Genomic DNA, 18,201 nt, shown 5'->3' with positions numbered 1-18,201 from the left:
TTCTCCTCTTCTTTTTCTGAAATTTATGAGAAAAAAGCTCAACCCCTCTGGAGTCCTTTGCTTCTAGATTAAATTCATTCTTGGTCTGAATTTAGTTCTCTCTTCTCCCTTTCTTTCTTTTTCTACTTTTCCTCTTTCTCTCCCTCCCCTCTATCCCCATCCCAGATTCAGTCCCATAGAAATCCCTTCTCCTCTTTGCTCTCTCTCACTTTCCTCTGTCCTCTTTCCCCTCCTTTTAATTCATCCCTGGCTAAGATACCACCTCTTCCCTCCTTTCTTTCTTTCCTTCCTCCTCCTCTCTCCCTTCCCCAAACCCACCTTTTCTCCACCTCCCCTAACAACTCCAGCTGGATCAGATCACCCAGCCTTCACTGATACTGAGGAGAGCAGGTGAAGAGTCCTGCACTGCAGGGACTGAAGAAGGTGGTCACCCCTAAAACCATCTAAGTTAAGAAGCAAATGATTTCTTATTCTACAGATATGTATGTGCATGTGGTTATGTGTACATAATTAATAGATATATAGATATTATAGGCATCAGTAATACCCATATTATATTTGAATAGTTTCCTCCATTATGTATTTTTAGATACTCAATATTTAAATATTTAAATATTCAGTATTGTGACACCACCATTCTCTTAGTCACTCAGACTCAAAGGCTTTGGAACCATTATCAGTTCTTTTCTTTTTCTTGTTCCCCTCCCTCCCTCCCTTTCTCTCTGTCTCTCTCTTTCTCTCTTCTCTTCTCTCTGTCTCTCTGTCTCTCTGTCTCTCTCATCCAATCAACCTTTGCCCCTTCTCTTCACTAACTTAATTCAGCACCCTGGTTCAGTCTCTTAGTACATCTTGTTAAACAGCTGTAATAGCTTTCCAGTTTGTTCTCGTGTTTTACAGTAACTCTGCTCTCCAAGTCATCCTCCACAAAACTACTAAAATAACCAGCCTTCCTTGCTCCCTATTGCCTGTAGTACAAAACAAACTTCTCAGCCTGAAATTGAAAACCCTCCACAATTGAAAGCCACATTTTGCCTTCTGTTGTAATCAAACTATTTCCCAAACACAAGATACCATCTCCCACCTACATGCATTTACACAGGCTATGTTCATGTCTGGAATGCATCATCTCTTCATTTCACCTGTAAACAATCTTTTCTCCTTTTTAGGTTCCTATCAAGCACAATCTCTTTTAAGAAGACTTTCCTGATCCACCCCCATCCCCACCTCCATGAAAGTGTTTTTCTTCCTTCACAAATTGTCCTGGAGAATTGTCTGGACCTCTCCTTGTTCCCAACTCATTTTGTTTTGTAATATACAAAACTGTATCATGCCATTTACTTCCCTAATATACTATAAACTCCTTGAAGACAAGAAGTGTTCCTTTTTTTTCATCCTAATGTATGTGTGTATGGATTGCCCATGTACATGTGTCCATATGGTCTGTTCTGATGTGGTTCCACAAAGAAGCCCATGAAGAGGTATTTCTAAGATATTTCTCTTCTGTCCACCTTTCTCCAAGCGGGATTTTGGTTCCCGTTAGAATTAGAAACAGGACATTGGCACCACAAGCTAACCATTCTGCTCACCTTAGAGAAATGGTACAGGGCTAGAATTATATCTCTTTGGTCCTCCAAATATTATTGGTCTAGGGGAGATATCTTTAGGTTCAAGTTATACTGCTGATTGTATTCCTTAATGAAGCTTAATAAGGAAGGAGTGTCCCATGCCACAAATTCTGACTCACTTCCCACCAAAAAGAAAAAAGAAAAAGAAAATGCCAGTTCCACAAAGACCACACATAGGCCATAACAAACAAATCCACTCATCCGAGCAAAAAGCAAAAAGAAATCAGAGAAGTGAGAATGTACCAAATGATACCCAGAATAAATGGGCACTCCCATTGGGAGCAAGATATCTCAGTTCAACCAAGCAGAGAGTTCCAGATCTCACCCAAGGACAAATTCCCTGAAATTTCTAAAGTAGTAAGCTCCCCATTGTAGAAAGCTGGATCATCAGCAGTATGCCAACTAGTCTATATATTGGCTTCTTTTCAGTGTGTTTCTCCCTAACGAGAGAATCTGGAATGGAGGGTCTCCTACCACAAAGCCCAAAGCTACATCTTTCCTCTCTCAACGGCTCACCAACCCCTCACACAGACATGGAAGATTAAATAATCTCCACCAGTAAGAAGAGTATTATATAAATAGGTTTTGAGCTATAGGATACAGGGCACTAATATCCACAGTGCCTACTAGCTATATTCCCGCAAATAGTAGGAATTTCCTAAATACTGAATTACATTTAAATGACAGACATTTCTATGGATTGAGGGAGTAGTTTTGTCCAATGTCATTCACAGAACCTATTTAGAAATAACAAAAGAATTCTATAGAGATGCCAGGATCATGAATCCTGAAATTCAAAGATAAATTCAGTGCTGATCACTAACTCATCAGGCAAGGCAAAATATGCAATGTCATTTTCTTTTCTTTGGAAAATTCTGTTCTCAGACAGAACATAGTTAATTTTATCTGACTTTTATGCAGATGCAGTTTTCTGTAAACTTAGCAGTCAGGGAATTACTTTCTAACTATGGCATATTATTAACACACCTCAGTCCTCCTAAGTTTCTTCAAGTAGTCTCTCTGAAGACACAGCTGGCAACCTTGTAGTGAGATCTTGCCATTGGAAGATGCCATGGGTCTGTCCTGTAGTCCCTGATGTGGGAGATCCCAAGCATTTTTTTTTTATGAGAGTCGCTCTCCTTTCAGAAACTTGTAGAATAGAGGACCTCCAAAGAACAAGAAACAAGTCAACCCTCAGATTTCTAAAAGCCCTTCCCAGAGACTGAATGAATTGAATAAACAAATAAATGAATGAATGCAGGAATGTGTGAGCATTTCTTAAGTACTTACTATATGCACAGAGATAGAACTAAGGATCCATCCAGGAAGGGTCTTCTCACTTGGTGATGTCCCAGGACTAGTTCTAAAAACTGAGGCACAGGGTGTAAGCTCACTTAGGCAGTCAAGTGGCATAGTGAATACAGCAGCAGGCCTGGAATCAGGAAGACCCATCTTTCTGAGTTCAAATCTGGCCTCAGACACTTACTAGCTGAATGACCCTGGATGACTCACTTAGCCCTGATTGCTTCAGTTGCCTCATATGTAAAATGAGCTGGAAAAATAGATAACAAACCACTCCCTCAATATGGTCACGAAGAGTCAGACATGACTGAAATACAATAAAATAGGCATATTCAAGAAATCACAAAGAATCCCAGAGTTGGAAGAGATTTAAGAGGCCCTTTGGCCCACCTGTACCTGTGTAGGCATTCTTTTAAAAATATTACCATAAGTGGTTGTCCAACCGTTAAATGAAAATTTAAATTAATTTAAATAATATTTTTTAAAATTTAAATAGTACACTAATTCATTTAAACTAACCTTTAATTTAACCCCCTCTAGTGAGGGGTAGCCAAACAAGTAATTCAAAATAAGGAGGAACCCAGGGACACTGAGTTAGACTGTGGTCTGCAACACAGACAAGGCCAGGTCATTCCTCTAACCCTCATCCTGACTTGCAGATACTATGGAAATTTTTAATGTGACTTTCATAGAAATGAGAAACAGCTGAATTGTCTAATCTCCAGCCCAGACGAACATTTCTCAAGTTAGGCTACCCTCATTCTTCCCGGAAAGTGATTCATCATGACTCGTAAATATGATAAGTTCTGCGTATTCATACACGCATCTCCTGACCAGAATAACTTTATTTTGGCCATCACCATCCTGAGTTATAGCCACTGGAGGGCAGACTTTCATATCCCTGCATTGGCTGGGTTGGCTTTGTTTTCTGAAACATTATTACTTAGGCATAGACTTTTTATCCAAGAGCAAAGTTTGTTATTGAAACAAGCCTGTTTCCATTTGGGCGGATAAAGCCAGCCTTTAGACAAAGAAGAAATAGATAATCACCTACGTGATGTGATTTCAAGGGCCATATAATCCCAAGAGAAAACTTTCTGAAGCTCTTTCACCCTAACTGGGCGAATTAATGCCTGGAATTTAGAATTTCATTGTTTTACTAAAGACTTTAATTCCTGTTACAACGGAAACAAATTCCACTCTGAGAGGTACCCTTTAAGATGTCTTCAAGAGTTTGGAATCCTTTTTTGACAGGTTTTGATGGAGGTAGAGGCCCCAGGAAGTATGGAAACACAATAGTGATAAAGTCACCTTAAATTCCTATAGTGCTTTTAGGATCTCACTTAATCATCCAGATAACCCTGTAAGACAGGGAGGGCAAATATTATCCGCATTTGAAAGATGAGGAAACGAAGTCTCAAAGAAAAGAAATAATTGAATGAGAGCCAGTTAGACTGGGTTTGAATATAAGTTCTGCCATGACTAGCCATGGGACCTTGGGTACGTGATATCACCTCAATTTCCTCACCTATAAAATGAAAGGTTCAAAAACTAATTTACTGGAAAGTACATTAGAGATCATCCAGATGTAATCCAATAAAGAGAGTTCCTAAATCCCTACTATGTGCAAGGCACTTTGCTAGGTGCTAGAGATACAAAGACAAATGAAAAATAGGCCTTATTGTCAAGGGATGTACATTCTACTGGAAGGATATATTTATATAGATAAATATATACTATATGTAATATAAATATACCATAATTTTAGGAAAAAAGAGATAAAGGAATCAAGAAAAGCCTTCTGTAGGAGATATAATATGATCTGAGCCTTAAAAGCATTTCAGGGGTTGGGAACTGCTTGTTCAAGAAGATGGAGCCAAGTTTAATGACAGCAAACAGGCCGTTTTGGTTGGAAGATAGGATGCTTAACTGTCTCCTGTCTTCACACCTTTGTGTGTGTGTGTGTGTGTGTGTGTGTACATATATAGTTTATATTTGTATGTAGATATGCATATATCTGCTTATCTACATATATATCTATATCTAGCTATACTATCTCTATGTATATATCTATGTATGTATATATATACACTTACGTATATGTGTGTACATACACATATATACATGCATACTTGCACACATAAATGCATGTATGTGTATGTATGTGTATGTATACACACACACACACACACACACACACACACACATATATATATATTCCCCTTGCCTGGAATGCGCTCCCATCCCTTCTTGCCTCTAAAACTGCTCAAACAACACTTTCTATATGAAGACTTTCCTGATTTCTTACCCCCTTCTCTGAGTGCCCTCTCCACAAAAAAAAATTATACTATGCATTAATTTTATATCAATTTATTTAATTACTTGGTGTCTCCTTCAATACAATATTAAGTTCCTTGAAGGCTTGAAAGTTAGCATCAGTGCCTCACACAGAACTTGGTAAGGGTGTATTTAATTTTTGTTGTTGTTCAGCCATTTCAATCATATCTGACTCTTTGTGATCTCATTTCAGGTTTTCTTGGCAAAGATGCTGGAGTAATTTACCATTTCCTTCTCCAGTTCATTTTACAGATGAGGAAACTAAGGCAAACAGTTAAGTGACTTGCCCAGGGTCACACAGCAGGTAAACTAGTGTCTGAGGTTGGATTTGAGCTCAGGTCCTCCTGACACCAGGCCCAGTGCTTTATCCCCTGCTCCACCCATCTGCCCCAATATTTAATAGATAGGTATATTTAATAAATGCTTGTTTAGTTCTTGCTTGTGTGATTGATGAACAGAGGTAATACACAATAAACCTGGATAGAACGGCTAAAGTCAGATCATAGAAGATTTTACACTTCAACCACAGATTCAGAGAGGTCAAGGGCCTTGGCCAAACCCCATAGACAGGGTCAACTGTAGATTTAGTGATTACAAGGGTGACTTCAATTTTCTTAAGGCCCCACCCTGAATATCACCAACTATATGAAAGCTGAAGAAGCAAGAACACTTGATAACTTAACATTTACTATTGCTTTTTCCCTCTGGCTACATTCTGGTTTTGCTAATACCTGGCTGGGATTTCATCTTTCGTCAAGCACAGCCTAGTACCTGCGTACAGGTCCCAAATCTGAAAGAAGTCAGTTTTAACTTACAAGAAAATCAGCTGTGAGAAAGAGCAAATTTTATTAAAAATTGAAAACATGACTCACAGAACTTCAAGCTGCCAACAAAGACGGCCATAAATTCACCCTAGTTAGGGGGAAAGTTCCCAAGCTGTTTCCATTTAAATTTGAGGTACCCAGAGGAAAATGAGAACTCTCTCCCAGAGAGTTTTTTCTCTACCCCTGCAAACCCAGTCAGTCAGAGAGGGGATAGTCTGTCCACTAGAGCTCAACCTTCTTCCCTCATACCCCCCCAGGATGCCTTCCTTCTCCCCCAACTCTCATGAAACTCAGACCCACAGAGGGATGGTGCAGACCAAACCCTCCCTCCCCCCAACCTCTGCAGTCAGAAATCCCACTGCCTTGTTCTGCCTGAGGTCCACCTCCTCCCCTCCAGCTCTTATAGGGGGTAGAGTTGGATGTGGGAGGGTCACAAGGCATGAAAACAACAGTTTCTGGACTGAGTTGAGTAGAAAGGGTACCCCAGCTAAGCCAGAATTAGCACACACACAGAGCCCTCAACATATTAGAGGGATCAGGAAAGCCACAACTTCCCTGCCCTAGCTGCAGCTCTGATGATAATACTATCGGCCTTTCTATACATATTTCCCAAAAGAACTAAAAATGACATTTGTAAATTGAGGGGGTGAAGACTCTAAAGTCCCTTCCAATTCTGACTCTGCGATCCTGTGTCCAGAAATGCCTTGAAAGAGGTGATTCCTAAGCCCCTCAGAATAAACTTTGGCTTCTGAATGTTTCACATGTGCATCCTAGTGAATACACACACACGTATACATATGTGTATATACATAGGCATTCATATACACACACATCTTTATCCTGCACTATAGTGCTCAAGGAGGAAGGAGAGGTAAGGAAATACCTGAAGTGCTAAGGAAAGAGAACTTCCATTGTCAGTTATTGAATAAACATTTATTAAACATCTCCTATGTGCCAGACACTGTGCTAAGCTCAAGAATGCCAAAAAAAAGAAAAAAAAATGGTAAAATTCCTGGTCTCAAGGAACTCACAGTCTAATGGGGGAGCCAAGACAGGGGATGAATTATTTAAAATAATAATTCACATTTGCATAGCCCTTTAAGATTCATGAAGCATTTTCCTCAAAAATGAAAGGGAAACTAGTATCACATAAGTTTTATTATCCCTACTTTACAGATGAGAAAACAAATCCTCAGAAGTTGAAGAGCTCAGAAGAAGTTAAAGGACTTTTCCAAGGTCACACATCTAGTGTCACAGAGATTAGAACCCAGTTCTTCTGTCTCCAAGTCCAGTGATTTCCCATTACACCAAGATTGGTTGTACAGTTCTAGCCTGTTCTTCCAGACCCACCAAGTTTTTATAAGGATAGCCCTTCACAAAATTGCTCCTCTCCAGAAAAGGGCCTGTTAAGACTGAGATTACTGCCAAACCCTATTCCTGAAGGAGAGTTATAGAAAATGATGTATCTTAGGGGGAACCAGCATAAGTACCTAGAGATAAATGCATAGGGAAGCACCTGTCTCCAATCCCACATCCTAACTGTGTGACAGTTGGAACCACTGGTAGTACCCTGACAGCCCCAGCCCTAAGCATTGAAAAAGAATTCCCTAGCCACGCAGCTATGAACAAGCTTTATTGTTAAGGAGTCTTCCTCTGATTAGGGGGATTAGGCTCTCTTTCCTCAAATATTTTAATCTTTTTTTAATTTTTAATTAATTTTTAAATTAATTTTTAATTAATTTTTAATATTTTAATATATTAATATTATTTAATCTTATTATAAAACCCTTTCCCTGCATTCTTGTCTGGGTCTTCTCAAATTGGGGAGTGAAAGAGGAATCAGGGTTCAAAATGAATCAGGTATGGGACAGTTAGTTTATTCCTACACAGAAAAAAATACTAACCACAGGGCAAAAAAAACTATGCATCAATGGAATGATTTCCACAGAATTCAGTAACTTAACTTATAACTACAATTGTAGTTGACTATTTGATTAATAATTTAAACACTTTTAGGACATTAAATGATTTTTTCTTTTTTTTACTCTTTAAAAATTATTTATTTAGCATTTTATTTTTCCCCAATTACATGTAAAAATAATTTTCAACATTCATTTTTTAAATTCTGAGTGGCAAATTCTCTCTCTCCCTCTCCACTCCCCCCCTCACTGAGAAGGCTAGCAATTTGACATAGCTCATGCAAAACATATTTCCATATGTCATGTTGTAAAAGAAGTCATGGACCAAAAAACACCCCCCAAAATAAAGTAAATTTTAAAAAGGCATGGTTCAATCTGTATTCAGACGCCACAATTCTTTCTCTGGGGATGGGTAGTATTTTTCATCTTAAGTCCTTCAAAGTCCTCCGTATTGCTGAGAATGGTTAAGTCATTTGAAGCTGACCATCTTACAATACTGCTGTTACTGTGTGCAACATTTTCCTGGTTCTACTCATTTCACTTATGCATCAGTTCATGTAAGTCTTTCCAGGATAAAACAGTTTTTCAATACCGCTAATTAGGTCTTTGACATATTACCTTGGTATTGCCCTGTCCAAAACCACACCAGTGAAAGCCTGCCAGGGAAACAGCTAAACTGGCTCAGTTCTCTTTCCAGGGGCTATCACGACTGTGTGACACGGGAGACACTGGCACAGGACCTCTCAGCATGGCGTGCCCACGTCAGAAAAGGTGATGTGCTCTATGAGCAAAGTAGAATTGGAACAGCTCAAAGGAAACGCAGGATGTGCAAATTTAGAGTATCCCCTCCAAGTGTTCAGAGAGATTATTTGTGCCCGATCTGTGGTAGAGCATTCCAAGCTCGTGTTGGTCTGATCAGTCACAGTCAGACACACTGACACTTGACTCTAGCATAGTTATATCATTTTGGTCATCTTCGAGAATGAAGAACAACAACCATCCAACCTCTGTCCTGCCATCACTTCAACTGAAACCCCTAGGCACTGCCAGTGCTACTCAAAGACCTCCAGATCTTTCAAGCACTCAATGTCACATCCTTAAGGAAAGGAAATATGCAAAAAAGGCAGAGGTCACCAGTGGCACAGGGGCAAGTACCCTTATTTGTGGCTCCGGGTACTAGTTACCACATACCTAGTATCACCATGATATTAGAGAAAGACCTTGTCCTTCCTGTACTCCTAGAGTCATATCTTGCTACCTGTAGGACTGAAGGGGAGAGTAAGACAGCCAGGAGCTCTCTCTTCATTTAGAATAGATAGCATTTGTTAAATAAATTTTTAAAAGAAGAAAGAATGGAAGTTCCGTGAAGTCCAGAATTATTTTGTGTTTGTCTTTGCAGTGTCAATGAGAAGCATAATGCTTCGTTTGTAATATGTAATTAATAATCGTTCACTGATTGACTGATTAAGGTCATCATTTTGAACTTTAGCCATCATGGTCCAGAGCTAGAAGGAGAGATGTAGAAGATAAGTAATCAATTGTCCTGGATTTATTTTGACTAAAAAAAAGAATAGATAGCATTTACATAGCACTTTAAGGTTTACAAAGTGCTTTATAAGTATTACCTCATTTTATCCTCATGCAATCCTAGGGGATGGGTGCTCTTAGTATCCCCATTTTACAGATAAGAATAGGTGGCACAGTAGATAGAATGCTGGGCTTGGAGTTAGAAAGACCTGAATTCAAATCCAGCCTCAGACATTTATTAGATGTGAGACCCTGGGCAAGTCACTAAACTTCTATTCGTATCGGTTTCTTCAGCTATAAAATGGGGATAATAATAGCACCTACCTCACAGGGTTGTTATAAGAATCGAATGAGGTAATATTTGTAAAACACTCAGCAAAACGCCTTGCTCATAATAAATGTTTGTTCTATTTCCATAAGTGTCTTGACCACGATCACACAGTGATTAAGTGTCCAAGGCTGGATTAGAACTCAGATCTTCCTGACACCAAGTCCAGTGCTTTATCCATTGTAACACTTAGCGATCTCTTCTTTTAACAGATGCACCACCCTACCTCCCCAGCTACTGTCAGAGGGATAAGGGGATGACTCAGGGACTGTCATGTCATATCAAGCCCTTTCACTAGTAAGTCACCATATGGTCAGAATCAGAGTCCCTTAGATTGTCTTGTGGGTGACTGGAACGAGGTAGGGAATATCTGTGAGGGTTCCCAAGGAGTGGCCCTTAAAGGACAAATTTCCCAAAGGAACACTTACACATATAAATACCTAACCAAACTACGAGCTTCTCAAAGGTAGGGTCATGTTTTACTTTGTGGTTTTTTAAAATATCATTATATATCTACATGTCTTCCAAGTCTCAATAGTATATAAATGTATATATATGCATATATATTGCAGATGATATCTCTTTCCCATTTCAATATTACCTCATACTTTTTTGTATTTACTATATATACATATATAAGTATTTATGCATATTTACAAAGTAAATATGAGGTGATTTTGAAGTGGGGGAGTATGTGTATATATACGTATGTGTACATATAAACATATATGTACGTATGTATATATGTATAGAGAGAGAGAAGGAGAGAGAGAGGCAGTGTTGTACAGTAGAGTGAAGGCCTCTGAGTCAAGAAGACCTAGGCTCTAAGTCCAGTCTCTGACACCTGCTGGATGTGACCCTGGATGAGTCATTTAATTTCTCTGTATTCCAAGTAGCTCTCTAAAAGTGAACACTGCACCACAGTTTTGGTGCAGAAGGAGTTTGTTTCTTCATTAAGTTCCCATTAGCAATGAAATTCCAGATTCTTTCTAATAAATATACATAAATGCACACAAATGTATATGTATGTAATGTCCTTCTGATAACTCATAAAGCAGCCGAGCCAAAAGGTTGTTTTTCAGTCATGTCTGACTCTTTGTGTCCCCATTTGGAGTTTTCTTGGCAAAGACCCTAGAGTGGTTTGCCATTTCTTTCTCCACTTCATTTTATAGATGAGGAAACTGAGGTAAACAGGGTTAAGTGACTTGCCCAGGGTCAACACAGCTAATTGGTATCTGAGGCTGGATTTGAACTTGGGAAGATGAGTCTTCCAGACTGCAGACCCAGCTCTTTATCCATTTCAACACCTAGCTGCCCTGAGCCAAATGAAGAACTGGTATATTTATATACACACATGAAGGCATATGTACATATAAAGTGCATGTGCTTAGGCATGTTGTTTCTCCAATAGAATTAAGCTCCTTGAGGGCAGGGGATGCTTCCTATTTGTCTTTGTACCGATGATATCTAGCACTTAATAGACTTAATAGGCATTTAATAAATGCTAGTTGATCAGTACTGTCAAGACTTTCCTATGGTTCTGAAACAGCTTCTCCTTTGGCATCATGGTAAGGTAGACAAGGAGCAGACAGATGTAAGATACCAGAGCTAGAAGGAATCTTAGGAAGTCATCTTAGGAGACACAACCTCCCTCCTTTCCATAGGACAGATGAGGAAATCAGCAAGGACCTGCGGTCTTCCTCCACCCTCTCTTTTCATCTGGCCCTGCCTGCCTGACTTCACCAGGAAGCCCCATTGGCCAATCAGATGCTTCATCCTATTTGTGATAATAAGTAGAAGGGCAACAGAACGAGCCAGGGAAGCCCAGTGTGAGCTGAACCTTGCCCCTGTCAGCCCTGCAAGCAGCAGCAGCAGCAGTGGTAGAGGCAGAGGCAGAGGCAGAGGCAGAAGCGGAGGCAGAACACCGCTCTCTTCTCAGGCCAAAGAGCATGGCAAGCTGGTGGTTCCTCCTCCTGCTTGGCACCTCCCTGTCAGGCCTCCTGCACTTCGGGGAAACTGGTAGGATTCTGCCCTTTGGCATTTCTATTTTTGCCCCCAGGTAGCTTCATTGGAGATGAGGATGGACCTCTCCCCAGAGGAGGCAGATAGGGGAGTGGGAATCCTCTAGAAAGCTTTGGAGCCCTGTACCCTACGTTTTACCCCCTTTCTGATCTGAGGCAGTGTGGCTGATTCTCTAACAGTGGTAATAGGGCTAGATCTGGAACTATCGGACCTGGATCTGCATCCTGCCTCTGTTACTTACTGTCTTTCTGATCTTGGTCAAGCCAATTCTTTCTAGACCTCAGTTTACTCATATGTAAAGAGAAAGGATTCGGACCAGATGATCTTTGAGGTTCCTTCCAGTAGTGAATTTATCACTCTACTATCCTATTTCTGAATGTCGTGTGAGAATAATAACCCTGTTTTGACTATTAGGAATTGAGAAAAAGTCTTTCCTGTTTCTGCCAAGATTTTGATGAGAAACAGAAGCGGGCGGTAGGGAGGGAGAGGATGACAGATGGAGAGGAACCACTAGAGAAGCAGCAGACAAAGGAAGGAGACTGGCTCAGTCAGGATCTGCAGTGGGCAAGGTGGGAAGGAGGCTGGTTTTGGAGTCAGGAGTTGGGGTCAAATCCCAGCTCCCGGACGACCTGGCACGTCGAGTAGCCTCTCTGTACCCTGGTTTCCTCTTCTATAAAATAAGGGGATCCGCCCCTGAGTTTTCTTGTAGCTTTTGGTCTTCGATCCTAAACAGAAGGAGAAGCTGCTCTCTCTGAGCCTGATAGGGAGCTCACCTCCCAGGAAGGAGACCTGACAGGAGAGAACTCATGAAAGGGGAAAACCCAGAGAAATGCAAGGAACCAGGGGGAACGGGGGACTGTATATGTCTGAAATGAAAATATAAGGGAGTTTGGTTTTGTTTCCATCAAAATGAATGAAAGGGGTCAAAAATGAACAGAAAATAAGTAGAACTGACTAACAAAATGTTCCATGAAAGGGAACCAAAGGATACAAAACTGGGAGTGAGATATAATTATGAGAACCTATTAACAGTAAAAATAATGATACATGGCAAACAGAGCTAGCAAAATGGGCATTAATCCACGTGTTAAATAGGGAGCGATAAAGATAGTGCCTGGGGTGCCAGCAACCCACATAATGGGTTGCAAAAAAGTCTTTAGAGAAGAAAAGAATGAAAAAATTAAAAAATGGAAAGAATTCCTTACATTTCACAAAACACTTACAAACCAATCATCCCATTTGATTGTTATAACAATCCTGTGAAGTGGGCGGAGCAGCTACTATCTCCCAAATAAGGAAACTGAGACTAAAAGTTTAAGTGACTCCTACTGTGTCATGCAGCTAATAAGTGATAGATATGGGACATAAACCCATTTCTTCTAACTACAAGTGTTTTTTGCACTAAACAATTCAACCATGAACTGTTGGTAAATACAAGGCATCAAAACAAGGTATCTACCTAAGATCTATGGCAATACATTTTCACTTTACAAATAATTCACCTTCCTTCCTTCTTGCACACAACCCCCAGGGACATCTTCCTGAAACACCATTTCTTCACGTTATGTACTCTGCCCAAAAACCTACCATAACTCCCTACCACCTCTTAGATAAATTTGTTATTCTAGTATTCAAGAATCTTTACCTTACCCAATCTTATCTTTCATTATACTTCATAATATATGCTCTCCATTCCAACCACATTGGTCAGAACATACCATTCACATTCACACTTTCATGTGAATTTCAGACAAGGATGTTACCACCTGGATTGTCCTTCCTTTCACCAAATCAGATCCTACCCCCACTTTTAGGATGATTGATTTAGAACTGGAAGAGACTTCAGAATATCATCTAGTCTAGCTCTCTCTCCTTGTAGATAAGGAAACTGAGGCCCATAAAGTTTAAGTAATTTACCTGACATCGCACAAGTGAACCCTAATTCAATATTGAACTCTAATCTTTTTAACCTTAAGATACAGATAACTTTATGTAACAAAGTCGTGCAGCCAGGGTTGAACTCCCACATCCAACACCGACTATCTGGGCCAAACACTTAATTTCATTTTCTCTGTTAAAGGGGGAATAATCCTTGTAATACTTAACACACAATGATGTGAGAAAAGCACTTGGTGAATAAGTGTTGTACAAAGGTGAGTCATTATCACCATGCACAGCCCTTACTGTCGGTAATGCATTTTGGTACTTACTTACATTCAAATGAGCACTTACTTGTAGGTTATCTAGCACAGCTCCCAAACCATTCCCTGAGTGTAAATGTGGTCTTCCCAATAAAACTGTAAGCATTTTGAGGGCAGGTAGTGTATCACAAATATGTAATTTTTAATTTTCCTAAACACCTCTTCTATCACATGTTTTATAAAAAACCTACACAACTAGTTTTATTTGTCTGTAGGATCAAATCAATATGCACAAGGCTCCCCACAGTTCAGTTACAGTTTACCCTTTTTGTGTTACCTGCTACTGATCCCGGATGTGTATTTCCTGTCCCAGTGAGACTGGTCCCCAGTTCATTGACTATACCAGTCATGCTCAGCACCAGTTCTCATTTCTAGCTCTCTGCTGTTGCTCACGTTGTCACATCTACCTTGGAAAGTTTCTTCTCTCCCTCCACTTATAACATAGAACTTTTTAGAGGTAGCAAAGCCCTTTCCTTATAATGACCTTGTGAAGAAGGATCATCCACCCTATTTTCCACATGAGGAGACCGAAGCTAAGTGATGAAAGAAAGAGAAGGGAAGTGATTTGTCCAAGGTGATGGCAAAGCTGGCATAGAAATACAAACATATTGTTATTTTCCAATGACTGCCTCTGACCATCCTCTCCACCAAGTGGTGCCAAGGTAAACCCTCTCTTAACACAATTAAGCACAATAAAATCAAATAAATTCTACCTGCAAAAATTCATGCCTCTAAAACAATTTGGAACTATGCTCCAAAAGTTACTACACTAAACCCTTTAACTCAGCAATACTACTACAAGGTGTAGTAAGATCAAAAGATCACAAAAAGAGAAAAAAGGACTTTTGTACAAAAATATTTCTTGTAGCTCTTTTTATAGTAATAACCCCCCTGCAAACTAAGGGAAGGGATGCCCATCAGTTAGGGAGTGACTGAACAAATGAATATCATAGAATATTATTGTGCCATAAGAAATGATGAAAGGGGAAATTTGAAGATAGGCAGAAACTTGAGCAGAAGGAAGTGAGAAGAACCAGGACAATTTTACTATAACAACAGCATTGTAAAAATGACATGTTTTGAAGACTTGAGAACTCTATAGACCCAATGACCTGCCAGGATTTCAGAGGACCAGTGATATACAATGCTACCCACCACCTGGCAGAGAGGGGATGGACCCAGTGGGCAGAATATTATTGTTGTTTAGTCATTTTAAGCATCTACACCACTTGGGGTTTTCTTGGCAAAGATGCTAGAGTGAGCATAGCACTGAGCACATAGTAGGTGCTCAGGAAATAAGATTAATCCAATTGAATTAAAAGAAAAGGAATGTCCTTCGAGGCTGCTACTCTGTCTCATAACTAACATTTGAGGCTGAACTTGAACTCAGGTCTTCTCAACTCCAAGCACCCTCAACCTGCATCTGGTTGAGGACAGCTCTGCTTCCCAGTTTGTATAGGCATCACCACCTGCATGATGATGTTGAAAATCATGGATATCTTCTCCTCCTGCCTGATAATTCAGTTCCATTCAATACACATTTATTGTATCATACAAAGTTAGAAGAGGAAACATCAGCACAGAATAAATAGGAGTAAAAGTGATCAGAGGGGCTTTGTGGAGAAAATAGAATGGCATTGACCTTGAAGGATATATCCAGGATAAGGACAGGTGAGAAGTGGGGAAACAGGACCAGCTTGGAGCCAGATGATCTAGGTTTCACAATTTTGATTAAACCAAAGAAAATCATTAAGTTAGCCCAGTGATTCTGGGCCTATGATTCAAAGAGATCAAAGACAGAGAGAAGGTTCTATAAATACCAAATATTTATAGTAACAATTTTTGTAACAATAAAGAACTGGAAACCAAGTGAGTGCCCATTCATTATGAATGGTGAGACAGATTGTAATATGTGAATTTTTTGGAATATTGTTCCAAATGACAAATATAGAGAATTCAGAGAAACTTGGGGAAAGAACTGCATGAAATGACACAGAGTGAGGTAAGCAGAAACAGGAAAACAATCTACATAATTATCACAATAATGTAAAGGAAAGTCACATTGAAAGACATCAGAACTCGAATCAATGCAGTAGCCAAGCCCGACTTCAGAAAGCTAATGGAGAAGCATGTCTCCTGCCTTCTGGAAAGAAGTGGTAAACTACAGGTATGGAATGTGACATAAGTTTTTTCATTAACATACGTTTGTTTTCTTTCCTTCCTACCTTACCCTGCCACTGAAAAGGGAAAAAAGTAAAAGTAAAAGAAAATTCTTATAACAAACGTACATAGTCAAGTGAAATAAATTTCAGACATTGGCCATGTCCGAAAGTTTTTGTGTATTTTGGTCTGCATGTTAGGATAGATAGAGTTCTGGGAATGAAGTCAGAAAGACCTGAGTTCAAATGTGATCTCAGATACTCACTAGCTGTGTGACCCTGGACAAGTCATTTAACCCTATCTGCGTCAGTTGCCCCATCTGTAAAATGAACTGGAGAAGGAAATGAAAAATCACTCTAGCATCTTTGCCAAGAAAACCCCAAGTGGTGTAGATGCTTAAAATGACTAAACAACAATAATATTCTGCCCACTGGGTCCATCCCCTCTCTGCCAGGTGGTGGGTAGCATTGTATATCACTGGTCCTCTGAAATCCTGGCAGGTCATTGGGTCTATAGAGTTCTCAAGTCTTCAAAACATGTCATTTTTACAATGCTGTTGTTATAGTAAAATTGTCCTGGTTCTTCTCACTTCCTTCTGCTCAAGTTTCTGCCTATCTTCAAATTTCCCCTTTCATCATTTCTTATGGCACAATAATATTCTATGATATTCATTTGTTCAGTCACTCCCTAACTGATGGGCATCCCTTCCCTTAGTTTGCAGGGGGGTTATTACTATAAAAAGAGCTACAAGAAATATTTTTGTACAAAAGTCCTTTTTTCTCTTTTTGTGATCTTTTGATCTTACTACACCTTGTAGTAGTATTGCTGAGTTAAAGGGTTTAGTGTAGTAACTTTTGGAGCATAGTTCCAAATTGTTTTAGAGGCATGAATTTTTGCAGGTAGAATTTATTTGATTTTATTGTGCTTAATTGTGTTAAGAGAGGGTTTACCTTGGCACCACTTGGTGGAGAGGATGGTCAGAGGCAGTCATTGGAAAATAACAATATGTTTGTATTTCTATGCCAGCTTTGCCATCACCTTGGACAAATCACTTCCCTTCTCTTTCTTTCATCACTTAGCTTCGGTCTCCTCATGTGGAAAATAGGGTGGATGATCCTTCTTCACAAGGTCATTATAAGGAAAGGGCTTTGCTACCTCTAAAAAGTTCTATGTTATAAGTGGAGGGAGAGAAGAAACTTTCCAAGGTAGATGTGACAACGTGAGCAACAGCAGAGAGCTAGAAATGAGAACTGGTGCTGAGCATGACTGGTATAGTCAATGAACTGGGGACAGGTCTCACTGGGACAGGAAATACACATCCGGGATCAGTAGCAGGTAACACAAAAAGGGTAAACTGTAACTGAACTGTGGAGAGCCTTGTGCATATTGACTTGATCCTACAGACAAATAAAACCAGTTGTGTAGGTTTTTTATAAAACATGTGATAGAAGAGGTGTTCAGGAAAATTAAAAAGCAGCATGGAGTAGTAGCTAGAAAGGTAGCTTAGAAAGCAAGCCTGCCAGGAAGACAGGAAGACTTATGTTCAAGCCAGGCATCTGACACGCACTAATCATGGTCAAGTTACTTAAACTCTAAGGGACCCTAGAAACTCTCTGACAATACAAATTATGGAGAGGGTACTAATCTACATTAGTGGAGTGTTTCCGCACCAGGTGTTCCCCCACATAAGTTAAATCACTGGTCTGGACCCAACAATCTGGCAGAAAATTTGGAGTCACCGAAGACCCTAGCATCTGGGAGAACTGTTAGGGGAGTATCATAGCATGAGCTGGTAATGACTTAGAAAAGGACAACCCTCAATGAGAAGAGAAAAGAAGAGAAAGGAATCTCTGTGATTATAAATGTTATTTGAACAAAAGTAAAATATTTGTTCCAAAAATCTTGCAGGTATTATTATTGTATAATGATTCATACCAAAATTTTATCTTTATTTGA

At 39.7% G+C, this 18,201-nt stretch overlaps 1 protein-coding gene across 1 annotated transcript in view; it reads left to right on the top strand.

Moving 5' to 3' along the window:
- Positions 1-11,629: 11,629 nt before the first annotated feature.
- F10 (coagulation factor X) overlaps positions 11,630-18,201 on the top strand; it is a 30,342-nt gene continuing 23,770 nt past the window's right edge. Inside the window, exon 1 of the mRNA XM_072621917.1 lies at positions 11,630-11,881. Within this exon, the coding sequence (XP_072478018.1) occupies positions 11,812-11,881 (70 nt within the window). The 5' untranslated portion in view covers positions 11,630-11,811. The remainder of the gene's footprint in view (positions 11,882-18,201) is intronic.

This window comes from Notamacropus eugenii, chromosome 6 (assembly GCF_028372415.1).
Source record: "Notamacropus eugenii isolate mMacEug1 chromosome 6, mMacEug1.pri_v2, whole genome shotgun sequence".
Classification (NCBI taxonomy): Eukaryota; Metazoa; Chordata; class Mammalia; order Diprotodontia; family Macropodidae; genus Notamacropus; species Notamacropus eugenii.
This window is presented reverse-complemented; position numbering and strand designations above follow the sequence as displayed.